Source organism: Neovison vison, chromosome 4, assembly GCF_020171115.1.
Source record: "Neovison vison isolate M4711 chromosome 4, ASM_NN_V1, whole genome shotgun sequence".
In the NCBI taxonomy this organism is placed as follows: domain Eukaryota; kingdom Metazoa; phylum Chordata; class Mammalia; order Carnivora; family Mustelidae; genus Neogale; species Neogale vison.
The window spans coordinates 155,247,742-155,270,810 of record NC_058094.1 but is presented as its reverse complement, the minus strand read 5'-3'; the positions used below and the strand labels follow the sequence as shown (position 1 = coordinate 155,270,810).

General features: G+C 39.3%; 1 protein-coding gene across 4 annotated transcripts in view; it reads right to left on the bottom strand.

Moving 5' to 3' along the window:
* Positions 1-21,590, bottom strand: part of CROT (carnitine O-octanoyltransferase) — a 50,046-nt gene extending 28,456 nt beyond the window's left edge. For 2 of the 4 annotated variants that reach the window (XM_044245938.1, XM_044245940.1), the window contains exons 1-7: positions 21,551-21,590; positions 20,882-20,974; positions 18,039-18,174; positions 11,656-11,780; positions 9,882-10,063; positions 9,585-9,709; positions 2,062-2,170 (exon numbers count right to left, since the gene is read on the bottom strand). In XM_044245938.1, the coding sequence (XP_044101873.1) occupies positions 2,062-2,170; positions 9,585-9,709; positions 9,882-10,063; positions 11,656-11,780; positions 18,039-18,153 (656 nt within the window). In that variant the 5' untranslated portion in view covers positions 18,154-18,174; positions 20,882-20,974; positions 21,551-21,590. Of the gene's footprint in view, positions 1-2,061; positions 2,171-9,584; positions 9,710-9,881; positions 10,064-11,655; positions 11,781-18,038; positions 18,175-20,881; positions 20,975-21,482 lie in introns of those variants that run through there. The other 2 variants (XM_044245939.1, XM_044245941.1) reach the window with 2 other exon arrangements.
* Between the last annotated feature and the right edge of the window lie 1,479 nt (positions 21,591-23,069).

Sequence of the window (23,069 nt, the reverse complement as noted above, 5' to 3'; positions counted from 1 at the left end):
TAAAAACAGACAAGTAAGATTACATCAATCCAAAAACTTCCACACAGTTAACAACAAAATTAAAAGGCAACCTAAAGAATATGAGAAAGTATTTGCAAGCCATATATCTGATAAGAATATTTATATCTGATAAAAATATCCAAAATATATAAGGAACCCCTACAACTCAGCAAAAAGAACCAGTCTGACTTAAAAATAGTCAAAGAACTGACAGACATTTCTTCAAAGAAGACAGAAAAATGGTCAACAAGTACATGCAAAGGTACTAAACATGACTAATCATCAGGGAAGTATAAATCAAAACCACAACGATATATCACCTCACAGCTATCTGGATGGTTATTGCCAGAAAGATAAGAAATGAGTGTTGGTGAGGATGTGGAGAAAAGAACCCCTGTGCACTGCTGGTGGGAGTGTAAATTGGTCCAGCCACTATAGAAAACAGTATGGATGTTACTCAAGAAATTAAATGTAGAACTACTTTGTGATCCAGCAATCCCAGTTCTGTGTATTTATCCAAAGGAATTGAGATCAGGACCTTGAAGAGACATCTGCACTTCCATATTCACCACAGTATTATTCACAATAGCCAAGAGGTGGAAGCAACTTAACTATTTGTTGACAGATGAATGAATAAACAAAGTGTACTAAAGATACATACACACAGTGGAACATTATTCACCCTTAAAAAGGAAGGAAATCTTCACAGCTATTTGGATGGTTATTATCAGAAAGAGAAGGGGAAATCAGCAAAGAGTTAACTTTGTGGTGACATGTGAACAGAGACATAAGGCATGAGAAAGAATGCTTGCTTAATTCAAAAGGTGGATAAGGAAGAAAAGGGCATTCCAAACAGAAAGCACAAGTACGTGCAAAGATTACAGATAACCTGATGTGTTTCAAGAATTGCTAACAAAGAGGACTTTCTAAGATGGTGGAGGAGTAGGAGACCTTAGTTTCGTCTGATCCCTGGAATTGAGCTAGATAGCTATCAGATCATTCTGAACACCTCTGAACTCAACCAGAGTTCTAAAGAAAGAAGAGCTGCAATTCTACAAATAGAAAAGCAACCACTTTTTGCAAGGCAGGAGATGTGGAGAAGTGAATCTGAGGAGATATACAGGAAGATAAACCATGGAGGGGAGGGAGCTTCTAGCTACTGGAAAATTATCTAGCAGCAGAGCACAAAATAAGAACTTCTGAAAGTCTGTTCTGGTGAAGGCCACCCACCTGAAAGGTGCTCAGGTGGTGAAGTGAGGTGGAATCCTAGTTGGGACAGTATAGTCTCAGGATCCCCAGGGTCACAGGAAGATTGGGGTGCCTGAGTATGACAGAGCTCCCAGGCATAGGAGTGGGGAAGCCAGCTGTAATCAGCTGGCCCAGGAAGGGGATTTTAGCTCGATGTTGCCGTAAACCATTAATCATGGCATGAAAAATGTTCCACATCACTCAGCATTAGGGAAATACAACTGTTCCACATCACTCGGCATCAGGGAAATACAGATCAAAACCACAATGACATACCACTTCACACCAGTCAGAATGGCTAAAATTAACAAGTCAGGAAACAACAGATTCTGGTGAGGTTGTGGAGAAAGGGGAACCTTCTTACAGTTGGTGGGAATGCAAGGTCTGGCAGCTGCTCTAAAAAACAGATGATTAACGATGATTTTTCTTGAAAAAGTCAAAAGATTAACAAATGCTACAGCAGAAACGGGCGCCTGGGTGGCTCAGATGGTTAAGCATCTGCCTTAGGCTCAGGTCATGATCCCAGGGTCCAGGATGGAGCCCAGCATCGGGCTTCCTGCTCAGGGGGGAGCCTGCTTCTCCCTCTACCTCTCCCTCTGCTCGTGCTTTCTCTCTCACTCACTCTCTAATAAATAGAATCTTTTAAAAAATTTTAAAAATAAAATGAAATAAAAATACTTTTGAAAAATCAGCATACATAAAATTCTTCTTTTTAGCTTACTCTTGCCTATATAAAAGGCAATTCTGAATATTTATTTTTTAAACTCAAGCAAAGGCTTAACACCTCAAGACTCAAGAAAGTAGAATGAAAACCTGTAAATCTCTGGTGGGGTGATCAAACATCCTTCATGTATTATATCGAAGACAAAAACTCGGCCTCGACAAAGCACTGCAATGTGAGTTGGGGACCGTCCTTCACTCTCTGGAAAAAGAAACAGAAATACAAACTCAAGCTCTCAAAGTTACATAAGAGTAAAACTGCGTACTTACACCCAGTAGAAGAAAATAACCCTTGCTCCAATACTTCGTCATATACTCATCAAATATATGAATAATAAGGTGGACTTTCAACTATGATATAAATATACACTCTTGAAAACTGTCCATGTGAAACATGAAAAACCCATGGAGTTTCAAGTATTTGTACACCCTGAGACTCGTATAAATCCCAAACTACTGCAGGGCTCTCTGGTTTATTCATGGACAGCAATGACAAGGGGAAAAGGGTAGCAAGGAATCCTAGAGAAGAGCTATTTGAATTAATTTTTCTTTGGGTTTATTTCAATGTTGACCACTCATCAGATAATTTAAATTGCAGTAATATCTAGCTATGGTTTCTAAATAAAATAGTTTTCAGTTGAGAAAGAACACTCTGCCTGTGTGGCAACAATGCTTTTGCCAAATCTAGTTTTATTTAAGGTTCTAATGATACCTGGTAAGCCACTGATAACTTATTCTATGATTTTCTGGGTATGCCTTAACTCCCCAAGAACTACTGCTTTGCTGTAATCTCAGACTATTCTGATTTAGCCTCAATTTTCCAATTATTATTCCTTTTAACAAATGGCTTCCTATATGATCTCTGCTTCTTCCCTCTAAGAAAAAAAAAAAAGAGAAGACATATATTACCAACAGAAGGAAATTTACTGGTTGATACGTACAAAACTGTGGTAAATGCTTTGCACACATTATCTCCCAAAATTCATCAACTATGAGAAACACCACCTCCTCACAGCACTTTTTTTTTTCTAATATCCTATTTTCTCATGTCCTAGGAGGTAAGGCATGTATTTTTCTGGTCTTTCATGACTATTTCCAAAACACTTCTTCTCTCTTCTCCTTCAAAACCCTCCATATCTTTTTACATTTAATGCTACCTTTTTTTTTTTTTTCCTGTCATTTACTGACCAGGTCCTAACAGGTCTGGGGACTAGAAGTCTGAAATGTGTCTTAGTAGGCTAAAATAAAAGTGTCAGCATACCGTTCCTTTTGGAGGCTCTAGAGGAGAACGAATTTCCTTCGCTTTTCTAGTTTCCAGAGGCTACCCATACTCCTGGACTCAGGACTCGCCTCTTCCATCTCAAAGCCATCAAGGGAGGTTCATGACTTTCCATCAATTTGCTGCCATCAGTTTGATTCTCTCTATGCCTCTCTCTTCACTCATGACAACTCCTGTGATTACTCTGTACCCACATGAATAATCCAGAATAATCTTCCCATGTTTAGGTCAACTGATTAACAGTCTTAATTTCATCTGCAACCTTTACTGCCCTTTACCATGCAACCTAAAACATTCAACAGGTTCCACGGATTAGAAAACGAACATCTCTGGCGGGTGGGGAGGCATCATTCTACCTAACAGATAGGCTACTACATTTAGCGATGCAAAGACTGCTTTACATTTGTTGAGAAGAGGAGTCCATTAGCTGAGAATAAGGAAGGAAAAAGGCATGAAATAGTCTCTCTGGAAGTGAGAGAATAACATGACAAAACAATATGGCAAGTTCATGCTGTGGATCCATTTGGGGTTTGAGAAAATCAAATGAGGTTTTCTTGGTTTTCTCAGGCCAAGTAAATTGGTAGGGTAGGTATCTTTAATATATAGAGGCAAGACAGACAATGAAAATTAAACCATGATGGGGTGTGGGTAGAGTGAGGAAGGAGTGAGTGGGCAAAGATTTCAATGTGTATGAAGGAGTTAATTCCAGTGAATAAGCACAGAAAGAAGTACAGATTGGGGGTGGAAGAGGGAGGACTGGAACGGTGAAGAACTATTCCATATCTCAATTGAAATCACAGCATGGTCAAAGACATAGCTAAGGCTGACTAGTAAAGGAAGTGAGTTGTGAAGAGAAGGTGGAGATCAGAATGAAATGCTTATAATTTCTATGTTAGAGGACATGAGTTTTTTATAATAACAAGTTCTACGGCATGACCACAGGTGTGTGGTTGCCTGAGAAGGAGTGAAGGTACAGATTACTGGATGAAAAAAGTGAAGGAAAGGAGATCATGGATTATCTACAACTAAAAGCTAAAGTCATTGAGAACGAGAATGTGGGAGGCACCTGGGTGACTCAGTCGGATGGTTAAGCCTCTGCCTTCAGCTCAGGTCATGATCCCAGGGCCCTGGGATTCAGCCTGCATCAGGCTCCCTGCTCAGCAGGGAAGCCTGCTTCTCCCTCTTCCTCTGACTGCTGTTTCCCAGCTTGTGCTCTCTCCCTCTCTCTCTCTCTGTCAAATAAATTGATAAAAACTTTAAAAAAATTAAAAAAAATTAAAAAAAAAAAGAAAAGAATGTGAATGAAGTAGTGATGAAAAGAAAGATAGTGAGACTGGTGATAAAGCAATGGGGGAATACTAAATTCTACCTCAGAAACTAATACCATATATGTTTAATTGAATTTAAATTTTAAAAATTTTGTTAAGAATTAAAGGATAAAAGGTCACTACAACAATGACAAGCTCTGGTGACATAACTGATAGCTTTCCTTTTTTCAAGAGCTCGAACTGTAAGGAAGGTGAAAAAAAAAGGGGGGACAAGGGCCACCAGAAATAAAAAGGACACCAACATCTCCTATATATCCTCTAGTACCACAGTATGACAAAAAAATATACCCACTTGAGATGGTTATAGGGAATGCAGGGATCTCAAATAACCAGGTTCAGTAATAGTACCTTTCAAAAGGAAACAGGAACTTCCAGAGAAAACATTGAGGATATAAAGGATTTTGCTGACCATGAGCTCCAGAAAGTATAGCAGAAGAGTCAGGGAAATGGAGGAAGGGTGGGTCACAGTAGTGGGAAACTTGGATCAAATTAGGCTACACAGAAATCCCTGAATCTAGATAAGAGATGACCCGAGAGGTTTGAACTGCTCAGGCAAATGAGGTAAAACAGGATAAAAGGCATGACTGAATTAGTCTTAATGATCTCTTAAGGGGTAAGTAAAAATAAAAATAGTGCTCAACTACTGCCTCCTTAATGACATTATCCTCTTAGCCAGAGCCTTACATGCTGCCTTTGCATGCATAATCTCTTCAATTTTCTCTGTATCAAAGATAGATTCCATGGCCCTGCATTTTAATTTCTTCTTTGTAAAACCCTTAAATCTTTCACTCTCTCACTCTGTGCCTGCCTGATTGCTGCTGAAGAAAAAAAACACAGTCAAATCTAACTTTAAATTCTTAAACACACCATTTCAAATGGGCACTCAACACTGATCAGCTACCCTGCATTCCCCTAGTACATTTGCTTCTCCCACTTTCCAAAATGACTAGTATTTTTTTTTTTTTAGATTTTACATATTTATTTATTTATTTTGAAAGAGAGAGAGCAAGCTGGGGGAAAGGCAGAGGTGGGGGGAGAGAGAATCTCAAGCAGACTCCATGCTGAGCATGAAGCCCAACATGGGGCTCATCCCACAACCCTGAGATCATGACATGAGCCCAAAAACAAGAGTCAGATACTTACCGACTGAGCCAGTCAGGTACCCTGCCACAATGACTAGTATTTTAAACCTTCTCCTTTCCCCTCAAGTCTTCTACCTCTGCTAATGACCTCAGTTCTCATTTCACCAAGGAAAACACAAAGATTACATAGACCTCCTCATCTTCCCACAACAAAATTGACCCATCTATTTCCACCCAGATGCACTTTCTGCATTCCTTCTAATCCTTGCTCCTATCAAAGACCAACCCTCCACTGTTTCTACTCTTGATCTCTCAGTTCTTATCTTTTCAATGACTTTGGCTGCTTATCCTTTCCCCTGCCAGATTATTTTTCTCTCTCTCTACTATGTCATTCCTATGTTAAATACCACTCATTTTAAAAAAATAAATGAAGTCCCTCCCACTGCACATCAAAGCTTCTTCTGTAAGCATTAGTTCCAACTGTTGTCACTACTTACTTGGTTTGCTTTCACCTCCTCCGACTGAGTTCCATCCCCAAGTTCCACTAAGACTGCTCTTGTCAGGGCAGACTCAGTCCATATCATGTTGATAAATACAATGGTCACTTTTTTTTTTTTTTTTTTTTTTTATCTCATTTGGCCTCTGGTGCATTTGATACAACATTTTCTTCTCCCGGCTTCCAGGCGACCACTGTCCTTCCTTTCTTCCCACCTTGGTCTCTTTTGCTATGTTCTCCTCTTCAGACTACCAAATAACCTATTTAATTGTGGTAAGATTCGGTATGAGTACTGAATCCCCTGATAATCTCCATCTCCAGGTGTCACAAAAGTAGCTTTAGCTACTCTTATGCCTTTAAAAATGTATTTTATGCCTGAATCCCTATGTATGTGCAGTACCGAAATCTCTTCTGAACTCCAAACTTTGTAGCTAACTGCCTACTTGCATTTCCACTTCAGATGTCTAAAGGGCATCTTAAATTCAACATAGTCTAAGGGACCTCTTAATTTCCTCCCTAAGTATTTCCTCCCAAACTTTCCCACCTCAAGAACCAACACACCTATCTATGCCATTACTCTGTAATGGGCCAAATATCTGTAAGTCATCTCTGATTCTTTTTCTCTCACATATCACAACCAATCTATGGATAATTCTACCAAATCCAAATCCAAAATATATCCAGAAGCTAGCAACTTTTTACCAGCTCCATGCTATTACCTTAGTTACGAGACATTTTTATGGCTCTCTTGGATTACTGAAACAATTTTCTAACTGATATCCCTGCTTCTACCCTGATGTGTTCCTAAAAATCTTACTCCTCAAATAGCAGGTAGAATCATCTTTAAAAAAAAATATAGGGACGCCTGGGTGGCTCAGTTGGTTGGACGACTGCCTTCGGCTCAGGGCGTGATCCTGGAGTCCCGGGATCGAGTCCCGCATCAGGCTCCCAGCTCCATAGGGAGTCTGCTTCGCTCTCTGACCTTCTCCTTGCTCGTGCTCTCTCTCACTGTCTCTCTCTCTCAAATAAAAAAAAAAAAAAAAAAAAAAATCTTTAAAAAAAAAAAATATATATATATATATAATTTTAAAAATTTTTTTATAAACATATAATGTATTAATAGCCCCAGGTGTACAGGTCTGTGACTCGCCAGGTTTACACACTTCACAGCACTCACCATAGCACATTAAAAAAAAAAAAAAAAACAACAGATTTTATTTATTTATTTGACAGAAAGAGATACAGTGAGATAGGGACACAAGCAGAGGGAGTAGGAAAGGGAGAAGCAGGCTCCCAATGAGCAGGGAGCCTGATATGGGCCTCAATCCCAGGACCCCAGCATCATGACCTGAACCAAAGGCAGATGCTTAACAAATTAGCCAGCCAGGCACCCCTAGAATCATCTTTTCAAAACATAAATCTGATCACATCACTTTTTTTCTCAAAACTTACTATATATTCACATTCTTTAAAAAGCCAAAAACCTTAGTTGGCTTACAAAGTACTATATGATCTCGTCTCTAGTCAATACTCCAATAGTCCCCTCTGCCTCCTGCCTACTCTAGTCCATCCATATTCCCCTTCAAACATGCCAAGTTCATTCATGCCCAGGGTCTTCCCTCCTCAACACATAAAACAACAAACTGAACTTAAAAAAAGAAAAAGAAAAAGCCAAAAAACTGCTGGATCATCATATCATTCAGATCCTCTGAGAGGTTTTCCCTGACTAGCTAATCTAAAATAGCCACTCAGTTACTCATATTATCTTAATTCTCTATACAGTATTACTAACTCTGTTATTTTTTTTAGTTATTCCCTCAGCTTTGTCTACATCTCAGCTATCTACATATCTTCAAATGGTCTTAAGTACAAGAATATACTAACCACAACAGCTTAAAGGACTGCATTAAGAGACACATTATTAAATTAATGAATCTGAATTTTACATACTGTAACTTGAAAGATTACCTTATCTAAGGACCTATGAAGTGAAAAAGATTAAACTGAAAACCAGGTCTATTGATATTAGATCCTAATTGATAGGTATAATTCTCTCTTTGTTACGGCTGTTCTCCATTTTCTCCTATTCATCTTTTCCATTCATATTTAGCCATTAAACTTTATGCCATAAATAACCAGGGCTTCCAGTTGCAACATCAAGATAAATATGAGTGGTCTTGAGGACATTAAATATCGCAAGCATCTAATGAGGTTTACAAAGATGAGTTGAGTTATATATGAAAGTAAACTCATATTCCCCACACTACAAACAAAACTGATTATAGAAATTTTACTTTTTTTTTTTTTAAAGATTTTATTTATTTATTTGTCAGAGAGAGAGAGAGGAGCGAGAGTGAGCACAAGCAGACAGAGTGGTAGGCAGAGGCAGAGGGAGAAGCAGGTTCCCTGCTGAGCAAGGAGCCCGATGTGGGACTCGATCCCAGGATGCTGGGATCATGACCTGAGCCGAAGGCAGCCGCTTAACCAGCTGAGCCACCCAGGCGTCCCTAGAAATTTTACTTTTAAATGAAACTTCAGTTAAGAAAAATATTATATTCCACAGTAACCATAATTACATTCCACAGTAACCATAAGCTATGTTATTTTTTTTTAAGATTTATTTATTTGATAGATCACAAGTAGGCAGAGAGGAAGGCAGAGAGAGAAAGGAGGAAGCAGGCTTCCCGTTGAGCAGAGAGCCCAATGAGGGGCTCAATCCCAGGACCCTGGGATTGCTACCTGAGCCGAAAGCAGAGGCTTTAACCCACAGAGCCACCCAGGCTCCCAACCATAAGCTATGTTATTAAATTTATAAAAAAGAAAAAGATCCTGAAATAACTGTAAAACAGCACTTACAAAACTATTTTCCATTTTAAGATATGCTAGTACACCAAGGAGAATTTGCCATTAAGCTGACAGTAAAACTTTGATGAGTCAATCTGAACTCATATGTCTTCGAGAAGACTGATATCATATGAGGTGAAAAGGCTCTCACCTAATATGACTGGGGGTAGAAGGAAGGGCCTACTCACAAAGAGAAATGGGGCATGATAAGCACAGATAAGCACACTCAAAAAGAAAATTCAAAGAAGAGGACAGAGATAGATAGATCCAGATCCTATGCTCCAGACTGCCTAATACTCTGATTAATAATACTCTTTAGAATTTCAACTCTCAAATGACACAACGTAATCATCAGGTTTTGCACAGAACAATATAAGATTCAGTTTACAAAATCCATTCCCATAAATTATTTCTGACTAATTACAATGACTGAAAGGTTCAAAAAAGCCTCTGATTAGTCAAAATCCAGTGAAGAAATATTTAAAAGAGTATGTTCCATAGTGTCATAGTGTCATAGTAGAAACTGCAGCAAAACTACCCAAATCCCAATGCCTTTACCAAAAAAATCACCCATGTTTTCTACTTACCAGTCCTAAAATAACTAATAACTGAATCTCTAGTAATTCCTGGAATCCTGCAGGTGGAAAACAGCATTCGGAACTGATTCATATCTAGAGGACTATTTTCAGATTTATCAACAGGCACTTTTTCTCTATTAAAACAAACAAACAAACAAAGTATTTTGATCAACAAGTCATTCTAAAACTTATAAACCAAGTAGTCACAACTGTAGGATCCTCAAAACAAACAAATTAAGCTTCTCAACATTTTGCCATGTCAAACTTCGAGTAAATCTCTTACTAAATTCACATAACTGTCCTTACTTTCTTAATAGCTGCCAGTAATTCAAGTTATGCCAAAGATTTATACTTCCTCTTTCCAACTGAGTGCCTTCCTTTGGAGGCCAGTAGTGTTCAATATAAGGTGCAGGACCAGCAAAATTGACATTCAGTTGCGATGGTAAACGAACATCCAGATAGGCACAATTCAGCCACCACTCTTCCAGCTAAAAGAAATTAAGAACATCAACCCAATGCTGAGAATACTCAGCAAGGGGGAAAAAAAAGTTGTATTTGTTCTTTTCTCTTTATTCTTTAACACTTAGAAACATGTTTTCTTACCCATGCCCATTGTACACTGATAACAGATTTTATTATATGTAAATTTTACCTTGGCAAGTTTGTTTTGAAAACAAAACAAAAAAATTAAGAAATAAAGACATTTTCTTGTTTTAAATCATGGTAGATATTGAAAAATGCTACTGTGATCATTTCCTTTTTTGGAACTATCAGATCTTAAATACTATTCTGTTTAACTACACTATCAAAAACAGGCAACAAGAAAACAATGAAAAGGCACCTTTTCAGAAAGATCTTATTGGAGTCACAAATACCAAACTAAGTACTTAGGTGTGTTTTCTCAGAGCACCTTGGGTAAATAAATATAAAACAAATCCTCATTTAATTTTAACAACTATTAAGGCATTTGTGATTACCCTTTTCCAAGCAAAAACTGAAATACTAAATCAGAAATCTAAAACCTTTTCAGTATACTTAAAACTAATTTAGATTTTTCACAGACAGGGCTTTGTGTGTCTGTCTTTTACAATCTGCAATTGAATTTCATGCTTAGGTAAACAGATCCCATCAAACTACATGGAGTTATTTTTTAAGGAACTGATGTTATAAACTATAAGCTATAGTTTATAGTTTATATGTCAAATGTTTATATGTTATAAACTATAATCAATCATTTAGGAAAAGAAATAAGCAAAAGGATACAGACTTCTTTATCTTTACCCTGATTTAATTATAAAATCACTCAAGTCTCAAGACTGAGAATAAAGGAATCTGGAAATATAAAATTTCATTATTCCATCACAGGTATCAATGACTAATGAAAAGATCAGCTTCCTTTTTATTTCTAAAACTTAAAGATAGCTACAATCATTATTTCTAGAGTAAGGCAATGTTTTTTAATTACAAAAACTTATCCTCTGGTTCATACTACAGAAGTAATTAAGCTGAAGAAGTCAAAGACTCCCTGTAGAAAATTAGTGCCTCAGTAATTATTATACTAACATCTCCCCTTCAATCTATTTAACTAAAATACATAATACTCATAATCATTCTCCACTCCAGTTTTGTAATGGCCCTTTCTCTCCCATATGATGTTTAAATATTTGTATACCACCTATGTGGTATCTATTTTTGGTGTCTGGAGTTTTTTCAGACTAGGATTACCTGAACAAAGTCTTTCTCACAAGCAAGGGCTACAGAACACCTCCATCAGAACCACATGGGACAGCTGTCAACATAAGGGTTTCTGGGCCCCCATTCAGAATCCCTGGTCCCAAGCAATCTGTATTTTGACAGGTTCTCCATATAAGAGAGGAGCTCACACACAACAATCAAAACTCCCTAGAGTTAAACAACTTATTAATTCTTTTGGATGACTATAACAATGGCTGAAAGGACTTAGGCTAATAATTTTAAAATGAAAGCTATTTAAAATGAATATTTTAAATGAAAGCTATTTTTATTTTTCATTCTTTAAGCATCATCAATTTTCTAATTCTAAGTACAATAACATAAATACCCAATTTCTTTTTCCTTTTGCCCTTTCAAGTAATTTCTGGTGCAGTTTTCTTCCAATACCATCTTGAAATTTTTGGACAATTTCTTTAGTTTTTTTATATTCTTCTTTATTTGCAAACGGCTTTACTATAAGGAAAAAATATGCGTTAAAATATTTCGACATCAAGTAAAACAAACTCACCTCCACTATTAGACAAATAATGAGACTCAATTATGTAAGATATGCAGTAATTATCACAGTGGTCCGATAAACCATAAGAGAATTTACATGAAAATGACTGAAAAGCAACAATGCAAAATGCTAAAAAAAAAAATTAAACAGTGGGGGGTGCCTGGGTGGCTCAGTGGGTTAAAGCCTCTGCCTTCTGCTCGGGCCCTGATCCCAGGATCCTGGGATCGGGTTCCGCATCGGGCTCTCTGCTCGGCGGAGAGCCTGCTTTCTCCTCTCTCTCTGCCTGCCTTTCTGCCTCCTTGTGATTTCTGTCTGTCAAATAATAAATAAATAAATCTTAAAAAAAAAAAAAATTAAACAGGGGATACTATGTAATCTGATAACCATTTTCTGAAAAATTACTTCAAAATCATTCTGGATGATGACAGTTAAAATGATGATGACAGGACTATCCTCTAGCTATTGGTTCAACAGAGAAGTAAATCCTGTATAGCAATAAATAAGAGAAATCAAAGCTTCTTTCCACTAATGTTCAAGCAGAGACTTGAACATCATGTATGTAAATGCAATATATATGTAAATTTAAGTATAAAGCCTGCCCATAGAAACCATTTTGGTTTCCTTCCCCAAAAGTGGGGGAGGGGATGGGAAGGTTCCTAGTCCATGAAAATGAAAACCAACTGTTCTGAAAATTAAGCTACAGACAAGTCAATTAGTAACCAAAGGACATTAATATCTTCCTTCTGTTTTATTTTGTTTCTTCAAAGTACTATCTTAAAGTCAATTTAAATAGCTCTGGAGAAAGTACAAGCAAAATGAGTAATAAAAATACAGCAAATAAACAGTAAATTTTTTAAAAAAGAAACTAGAATTCCCAGATGAAAGTAAATGAGGAAAAAGAGAGAAAAAAGGAAGTAATTATAAAAATATCAGAGGACTTTCAGTTAAACAAAGTGAACTAAATGAATACATTTATCTCTAATCCTTCAAGAAACTCACTAAACGGACAGTAATTAAAAGATATAAATCTATAAGGACAAAGAATCTGAAAGGAGACGGCAACAGACCAGTTAAACTAAGATTTCACGCATTATAAAAGAGATGAGAAAATGGTAACTCAATTTGTAGAATGGTGAAAGTATCTAAAGCCTGGAGAGTAGAAGGTAGGAAGAGACAAGGTAGGGTTAAGTGCAAACCAGGAAGCAAGCAAATGGCTGCAGTAAAATCCCAGAAAGGTAAATGGACTTCCAAGTCCAAGGCAAATGGACTTCCAAAGTGGGCAAACAGAGACTGATAACAGGTTGCTTAAAAATATTCAGAAGCAAAACTATAAAGTACTCATGAAAGAAATTGAGGAAGACACAAAGAAATGGAAAAATGTTCCATGCTCCTGGATTGGAAGAATAAATATTGTGAAAATGTCTATGCTACCTAAAGCAATCTACACATTTAATGCAATTCCTATCAAAGTACCATTCATCTTTTTCAAAGAAATGGAACAAATAATTTTAAAATTTATATGGAACCAGAAAAGACCTTGAATAGCCAAAGGGATATTGAAAAACAAAGCCAAAGTTGGTGGCATCACAATTCCGGACTTCAAGCTTTATTACAAAGCTGTCATCATCAAGACAGCATGGTACTGGCACAAAAACAGACACATAGACCAATGGAACAGAATAGAGAGCCCAGAAATAGACCCTCAACTCTATGGTCAACTAATCTTCGACAAAGCAGGAAAGAATGTCCAATGGAAAAAAGACAGCCTCTACAACAAATGGTGTTGGGAAAATTGGATAGCCACATACAGAAAAATGAAATTGGAGCATTTCCTTACACCACACACAAAAATAGACTCAAAATGGATGAAGGACCTCAATGTGAGAAATGAATCCATCAAAATCCTTGAGGAGAACACAGGCAGCAACCTCTTCGACCACGGCCGCAGCAGCTTCTTCCTAGGAACATTGCCAAAGGCAAGGGAAGCAAGGGCAAAAATGAACTATTGAGATTTCATCAAGATCAAAAGCTTTTGCACAGCAAAGGAAACAGTGAACAAAACCAAAAGACAACTGACAGAATGGGAGAAGATATTTGCAAACGACATATCAGATAAAGGACTAGTGTCCAAAATCTATAAAGAACTTAACAAACTCAACACCCAAAGAACAAATAATCCAATCAAGAAATGGGCAGAGGACATGAACAGACGTTTCTGCAAAGAAGACATCCAGATGGCCAACAGACACATGAAAAAGTGCTCCATATCACTCGGCATCAGGGAAATACAAATCAAAACCACAATGAGATATCACCTCACACCAGTCAGAACGGCTAAAATCAACAAGTCAGGAAATGACAGATGCTGGCGAGGATGTGGAGAAAGGGGAACCCTCCTACACTGTTGGTGGGAATGCAAGCTGGTGCAACCATTCTGGAAAACAGCATGGAGGTTCCTCAAAATGTTGAAAATAGAACTGCCCTATGACCCAGCAATTGCACTACTGGGAATTTACCCTAAAGATACAAACGTAGTGATCCAAAGGGGCACGTGCACCCGAATGTTTATAGCAGCAATGTCCACAATAGCCAAACTATGGAAAGAACCTAGATGTCCATCAACAGATGAATGGATAAAGAAGATGTGGTATATATACACAATGGAATACTATGCAGCCATCAAAAGAAACGAAATCTTGCCATTTGCGACAACATGGATGGAACTAGAGCGTATCATGCTTAGCGAAATAAGTCAAGCAGAGAAAGACAAATATCATATGATCTCCCTGATATGAGGAAGTGGTGATGCAACATGGGGGCTTAAGTGGGTAGGAGAAGAATCCATGAAACAAGATGGGATAGGGAGGGAGACAAACCATAAGTGACTCTTAATCTCACAAAACAAACTGTGGGTTGCTGGGGGGAGGGGGGTTGGGAGAAGGGGGGTAGGGTTATGGACATTGGGGAGGGTATGTGCTTTTGGGTAAATTGGAAGGGGAGATGAACCATGAGAGACTATGGACTCTGAAAAACAATCTGAGGGGTTTGAAGTGGCGGGGGGGGGGGACGGGGGGGTGGGAGGTTGGGATACCAGGTGGTGGGTATTATAGAGGGCACAGCTTGCATGGAGCACTGGATGTGGTGAAAAAATAATGAATACTGTTTTTCTGAAAATAAATAAATTGGAAAAAAAAAAAAAAAAAAAAGAAGGGGAAAGGGAAACTAACTGTTCAGGACAGAGAAACTAACATGGGCAAACGCCCGGTGGCTAGAGAAAGCTTCAGCTGAAAGTGAAGTGTGACTGTAGCATGGTAAAGGAGAAGTCAAGACAAATTCGGACAAAGAGAGAGAAGAGGTATACAATGAGAGAAATAAACAAGAACCAGTGCCTTCAAAAAAAAAAAAAAAAATTCAGAAGCAGCAGACTATCATCTCATTCACACCCACACCTGTAGATCTTTCTCCATTCTAGAAAGCCAGGCAACTGCCTACCAACACCAGAAGAAGTCTAGAGAAATTGAACCAGACAAACAGTATAAATAGATCCTAACCCATACTGGAAAAAAGAGAGATTATAATAAAAAAATAAGCCCTCCAGCCTCCTTTACCTAGTTAGCCCACAAAAGACTAGACATTAGGTTCATGCCTTCTAAACAAAAGAGGATTCTTCTCTGGGGAAACGGATCAGTCCAAGAGAAGTATCACATATCTGGGCATGCTCCAGTCGAACTGCTAGATCTCTGCAAGAAGGTTCCCTCAAAGGCCCACTGGTGGTACCAAGCCCCTACCCATGCACAGAGCTCTCAATCAGCTTTTTAGGGTCTCTTAAAAATGAATGACTAGTGATTGTCAGATATTTGAAGAAAGCCTCTCAAATGAGAATCAAAGAGCAGAATGAGCAAAAACAGGATTGGTGACACCCAACACTAAGCAAACCAGAAAGGGAAAGCCACTAAATAACAAGGGAAATAATTTTCTAATGAAAAGTTTAGTCCAGGGTGCCTGGGTGGCTCAGTGGGTTAAAGCCTCTGCCTTCAGCTCAGGTCATGATCCCAGGGTCCTGGGATGGAGCCCCGCATCGGGCTCTCTGCTCCGCAGGGAGCCTGCTTTCTCCTCTCTCTCTCTGCCTGCCTCTCTGCCTACTTGTGATCTCTGCTGTCAAAAAAATAAACAAAATCATAAAAAAAAAATTTAGCCCAGAGCTCCCCAGATCCAATTAATGGGAGTTCCAGAAAGAGAGGGCAAAGAAAGGAGGAGAAAACTATCCAAGAAAAGGTATTTTGAAAATTTCCTAGAATAACATGTTTTAAACTTAAAAGAATCTACTGTATATTCAGAGAAATAAATGAAAAAATCTATACACTAAGGGACATCAAGAAATTCAGAATTGGGGGGGGGGGGCGCCTGGGTGGCTCAGCAGGTTAAGGCCTCTGCCTTCGGCTCAGGTCACGATCCCAGAGTCCTGGGATCCAGCCCCGCATCGGGCTCTCTGCTCCGTGGGGAGCCTGCTTCCTCCTCTCTCTCTCTCTGCCTGCCTCTCTGACTACTTGTGATCTCTGTCTGTCAAATAAATAAATAAAATCTTAAAAAAAAAAAAATTTAGAATGGTAAGGATAGAGAAAAAAGTTTCCAAATACAGCCAGAATGTAAAAAAAACAAGTCACATATAAAGGACCAAACAGAATGGCATCTCAGGAGGAACATCTCAGGAGAAACAAACAGTACCTTCAAAACTCTTAAGAAAAATCATTTCCAACCCAGAATATTTTATTCTCAGCCAGAAAATCAAGTACGAGGGTAGAATAAAATTTAAGGTCTTACATTCTTTCCTTCCCAGAAACTCTTTGTCTCAAGTAGCTACTGAAGATGTACTTCACAAAAATAAGTAAAAAGAGGAAGAAATAGACAGCCAGGAGCCAGGGAATCCAACACAGGAGAGAGAGGTAAAAAGAACTGCCAGAGATGGGGGAAGGAAAGCTCCAAGCTAACAGCTGTCCAGCCCACTCAAGGAAAGTGAACACTAACTGAAGCAAGAAGGCAGAGGGCCCCAGGAGGGATGTCTCCAAGAAATGAAACCAAGAGAATAGCTCATGTATATAATGTACAGGTACATATCTATATACTTGTACATATCATATGTATATATATAAATCATTTTTATATGTTTTATATAAAGTATATAATGTAGTCAGGGATTTTCAGTATACTGAGGTATTTGAGAGTGAATTACTTACGGATACAAAGCAAAGTAGGCAAAGGAAAAATAAGCAAAACAAAACAAAGAATGCCATAAAAAGGCATTCGAAGTAAAATGAATAGTGCTCTTGTGAATAGCTGCCTAGTAAGAAACCCTAGATGGTCAGGTAAATTAACTCAGGTACATACAGATTTAAATCAGCTGAAACCTGGAATTAAATCAGGTGAATACTAATTTAATCCCAAATGGTGATTTTGTACAACTATACTGAAAGACTGAAAAGGAAAATGTGGATATGTTGGATTGCCTATATGTTGGGTGTGAAGAGGGGGAAGGTTAAAGGTATGAAAGAGCTAAATCCACATCTTAGGAACAAATTTATAATATCCACAACTAAAAAAAAAAACCTAACTACTATTTGTTTAATAGTAAGTTTATTTTAAGTTTAAAGTAAGTTTAAAGTTTACTTTAAATCTGGAGGTAAACAATACCAAAAAAAAAAGATAAAATATTTGACTGAGAGAGTGGGATTTGGGTGAGAAGTAGAGCGTAAGGCAGAGGCCTACTACTTTCTATTATAAACCTAATAGTAGTATCTGGCTTTTTAAACTAAGGAAAAATTAACTTGAGAGATACAACAAAGTTCTGGACATTTTTTAAATGCCTTTTTTGCTGTTGTTTGTTTTTTTAAGAGAGTGAACGAGAGCGGGTGGAGGTGGAGGGGCAGAGGGAGGGCGAGGGGGACAGAGAGAGGATCTTAAGCCGGCTCCATGCCCAGCTCAGAGCCCAACAGAGGGCTCAGTGTCAGGATCCTGAGATCCTGACCTCAGCCAAAATCAAGAGTTGGACATTCAACCGACTGAGGCACAGGCGCTCCAAGTTCTGGACATTTTAAGGATACTTTAATTATCATGAGCCTAAAGGAAAAAACAGTAAGAACTTCATCAACTTCTAATACTTTCAGTTTTCTAAGTTGATAATAATATTAATATTTACTAGAAGATCACAAACATACCTGCTTCAAGGTATTTTTTTAATGAGTCTTCAAGGGAAGGAACAGGCAGAGATGGAAGAGAATCCTGGTACTGAAAAGTTTGCTCTTCAGTTGATTTAGCCAACTGATTTTCCATGATGCAATCAAAACAGGAAAACTAAAGAAAAAAAAGCCCTGAGAGTTTAAATCTCATAAATACTCTTATATATGCTAGTTACAGTTCACTAAATCATTATTTAGGGATCACAGTATATCCAGAATTTGGTCCTAGTCCTTAAGGAATTCATAAACTTGTCAGAGGAAATCAATTGGAAAAAAAAAAAGTACAGACTCCAATTGCTGGAATTCAAGGAGTCATCAGTAGAATTAGTATAATTTTGATTTATCGAGCACCCACTATTTGCCAAGTAGTACAACAGGTGTGATAGAAGATAAATATCTAATCTTCCTAGTATCTCTGCCTTTCTGCATTCCCCTCCATTTTATGTATGAAGAAATCAAAATCCACATCTCTTTCATTAAAATCTTTGCCCTACATTAAAGCTAACTGAGATTGTGAGCAAACTCCCTGTAGGTCTAAATGGGTAGGAAGAATTCAGATGTGTAGCAAAGTATGATGAGTGGAAAGAAAGAAGTCTCTAGAGTAAAGTATGAAGAGCAGAATAAGACTCAACCAGCTGTAGGATATCACAGAACACATAAATCATGACAAGTTCCTGTAGCCTACTTATGCAGATGGTTTGAGGTCTACACGAACAGCTTCAAGTATCCCAAAGCAATCTTAAACATTTATCACAAATTTATTAATTTTCCTCAAAGAACTCAAACTAACCCAAAATGTGAATGTATACAAATGTTAAATGGAAAATGAGATTTCTCAAAGAAGTCTTTAAAAAATAAGTTATTATATAACTATTATATAGCAATTAAGAAATCAAGGATCTTTAACAGGAATTACCTGCCTTTCAAATGCCACTTTTTAAATTACAATAGCAAAGCCATATAAAATACTCCACTCATAGAAGGTTACAGAATAAAACATCATCAAAAGCAAGGATGTGACAGACCGTTATCAGTCGATATAAATTTTCCCCTTTTTGTCTTAACAGAATCCTGAGTTCTAAATGGGTATAAAGCCACACAGCTTTCATTCCTACCATGCCTTAGAGGTCAGTATGACTTTGTAATGTGTCTTCTCCAGGTCATGCCCCTATTAAGGACTAACTACACTTACTCTCTCTATGCTTTCTCTCCTCACTGCCTAACAAGTAGGACCAACCAAAGCAGCACCATGGAACTGTTTATGGAAGCCATGTATTGAGGTTGTCAGAATCTTCCTACTAGCCCTAGACTCCTCCCAATGTATGAAAAAACACTTTTATTCATGTCATTGTATTTTCATGTCATTGTTATTGTAAAAGAGTGTAACCTACACCACTGAAAGAATGATACAATCTGGGGCACCTGGGTGGCTCAGTGGCTTAAGCCTCTGCCTTTGGCTCAGGTCATGATCTTAGAGTCCTGGGATCAAGCCCCACGACGGGCTCTCTGCTCAGTGGGAGCCTGCTTCCCCCTCTCTCTGTCTGCCTCTCTGCCTACTTGCGATATCTCCCTCTGTCAAATAAATAAAAATCTTAAAAAAAAAAAAAGATATAATCCAAAAATAAGGTACAACAAAGATCTCATAATTCCTCAGCTTCTTCCCATATAGTGACTTTGGCTGCACTTTATTTTGACCACGCATAAATATAAATTTTAGACCAAATGGAAATATAGGTAGATACCAACTCCACTGCTCTCTAGCCACGAGCCCCTGGACAACTAACTTTCACTGAATTTCCTTATTGTAAAGAGGATAATCATAATCAGAAAGAGAGGTTATTAGGATTATTTTTAAATGCCTACCAAAAAAAATATAAAAATAACGTAATCTAGTTGAGACAACCAAACTATGCTAGGCAAAACTTCTGGGAATGGCTCCCACGATTCCACCCTTATACTCCCCAGAACCTGTGAATATAAGGAGATCGTCACTTCCACGCTTGTGATCATGTAGTCTTACACAACATAGTTAACCTTAAATAGATTATCCAGGTGGGTCTAATAACTGGAGCCCTCAGGAGCAGAATGCTTTCTCCAGCAGCTGGCTGCTGGTAAGTGAGGGAGATTAAAAGCAAGAAAAGGACTGAAGGTACTCTCTGGCTATCAAGATACAGGTGGTCTTATGGAACTGAAAAAAACCCCAGCTGGAACCCAGTGAGGAAATGGGAACCTCAGCTGTAAAACTGCATGAAAATGAATCCTGCCAACAACCTTAATTAGCCTAGAGCTGGCTTCTTTCCCAGAGTCTCCAGTCAAGGGCCAAGAACTACAGAAAACTCTATTTCAGCTTTGTGATATCCTTAGCGGAATATTCAGCTAACCCTACCTGGACCTCCAATCTATAGAAACTGTGAGAAAACCAATTTGTGATATTTATTTTGAACTGTTAAGTTTGTGATAAATTGTTGTCAGCAGTAAGAATCTAATACACATATACAGAAAAAGATACCCTATTCCTTGTGTACCTCCCTGCTACTTAATAGACCCTAGAAAACTCATACCGAGACTACCAATCCCATACTAGTCTTAACTCACCAAAAGGTACACTGAAAATAGAAACTACCAAATTTGTTCAGGAAGGGTTATTCTGAATTCTCTACCACGAAGATTAAATAATTCCACAAGAACCACAAACGCCTTAAGACAATGATGTCACTGGAACGAATTTACAGTAGGCTTCCTGGAGCAATAAAATGTAAAGCATGTAAATAAAATGGTAAACAGAATCAGGAAGGTAAGTAAACAAACGTAGTGTCACATACCGGTACACTAAGATGAATTGCTTAGGACTGCCAGGAGCCTGCTGCACCGATCCCGTTTCGAGAATACAGGGTTTAAACGAACTAGGCTGGTGACTGTGGGAAGGAAAAAATATTTTTATATTAGGGGGATATTTTTGGCAAAAACTGGTGAACGAACGTGGAAGGCAAAAATTCTGGAAACTGGGAAGCCCCAAGACTTAAACTGTTGGGAATCAGAGCAAACACGCAAAAAAGTTCATCTGCTAAACGCTGGCTCGCAAGGACTACAGGAGTCACCAGGTTTGCGGTGATCACACTCTCATTACACAAAGGATCTCTGGGGAAGGAGTTCAAAGCTCGACTGGAGAAAACAGGGAGCGCAGAGTGCGACGAGAGCTCAGCCTCCGCGCACCCCACCAGGAGCAGCTTTGCACACTCAACGAGGCCAAGTGAGAGAAATGCGAGTTAGCAGCACTGTGGACAGCCCGGCGACCCAACCTCAGGGCTAAGTTTCCGACCCCCACAAGCAAGATAGAGAGATGCCGGCCAACACCACGCTCCCGCTGAGTCCCGGCACTTCCGCCGTTCTACTTTTATTCAGCTCCCTTCGAAGCAACCTAACTTTTCCTCACGATCCCCAAGGGCTGAGGGAGGGAGACAGCGCTGTCCCGTCAGGCCTGCAGATCTCACCGCTTTCGCTTCGCCTACTCCGCCGCAGCCCACAGCCGCCACTGCCCGCTCCTCCGCCGCCGCTGAGGAGCAGGAATTGGACGGAAAGCCGCGAGGGTCCCGCCCCGCGGTCACCGGGGAACGAGGATTGGATGGAAAGCCGCGAGGGTCCCGCCCCGCGCTTGAAGCCGGAGACGAGCCGGGCCTGCGATCGGCTAGGACCCAGTCCCGCTTCCCGCGATCATCACACTCTCTTCTTCTTAGAGGTCTTCATAGAGGTCTGTCCTAGACTGCGCGCCGGCGAAAGGCTGCCCCGCCGCGGGAGGAACGGCCCCAAGCCCTGCGGCATCGCAGTTAACCACTTGGTGCTGATGGAGCACAGTATCGGGTCAGGAGGCTCGGGTCCGGTAGTGCTCCATCCACGCAGGTACCCTTAATCCTCTGGGACCGATTCAGGAACTAGTGGCTTAGACTCGTTTTCACCCACTTTGTGCAAGACTCGGCGCCCTGTTGCCCTTTCTCTTCTAGCCCCAGCTCCGGCTTACGAGCCGCTCCTCCTCCAGTGAGACCCTTTGCAACCGGCAAGCAAGAAGTTCTGAAAGGAATTCTGTTCTCTGGCAAGAGAGCAGTGACCGCAAAGATCTCTACTTTCTTTCCCTTTATCCAACTGAAACTGAAGTTAGCCCAACGTAGATAATGGCCCGAACACTCCGCAGCATCCCTACCTTCCCTACCCTTCTGCCCTTCTTCTTGGTACCAGGGTCCGTGAAGCCCCAAGAGATGCTCACAGTACGAGCTTGGGCCTGATCTGATGTCTTGTCCTATTGTGCCCCCAAAATGGGAGTTTTTAACCAAAGTGGAGCTCGACAAGTTCAAGAGGATCATGATGTAATTAACTTAGTTTCACAGGCTAGTCCATTATACATTTAACTTTTGAAACAAAAGATACTGTTTCAGTTTTCGTTTTAAATACATTGTTCCTTTTTTGGGGGAAGAAAAGACCAAGAGTTTGCACTGGCTCTGAACCAGGTATCAATGATAAAGAACCGGATTTCAGATAAACATGTCATTACATTAAACATGTCAAACCAGTCATTTATCTGTCTTTCCTAAATCCCTTCTAGTTAAATCTGACCTGAACGGAATTGAAGCCATGAATAAGTGGATATTTACTTAATGTGAACAGTCACTGAGTTTTCTATGGAACAATTAACGTGTTTAATTACAGCGCAGCTCCAACCCATGCTGGAAGTATTGCATAATATAGGACCGCACACCTTTCTTTTATATATATATATATTTTTTTTTTATTTATTTATTTGACAGAGAGAGATCACAAGTAGGCAGAGAGGCAGGCAGAGAAAGAGAGGAGGAAGCAGGCTCCCTGCCGAGCAGAGAGCCCGACGCGGGACTCGATTCCAGGACCCCGAGATCATGACCTGAGCCGAAGGCAGCGGCCTAACCCACTGAGCCACCCAGGCGCCCCGCACACCTTTCTAACAAAAGTTCTGAATTCTGAGATGTACCAGGCCAAAAAGGC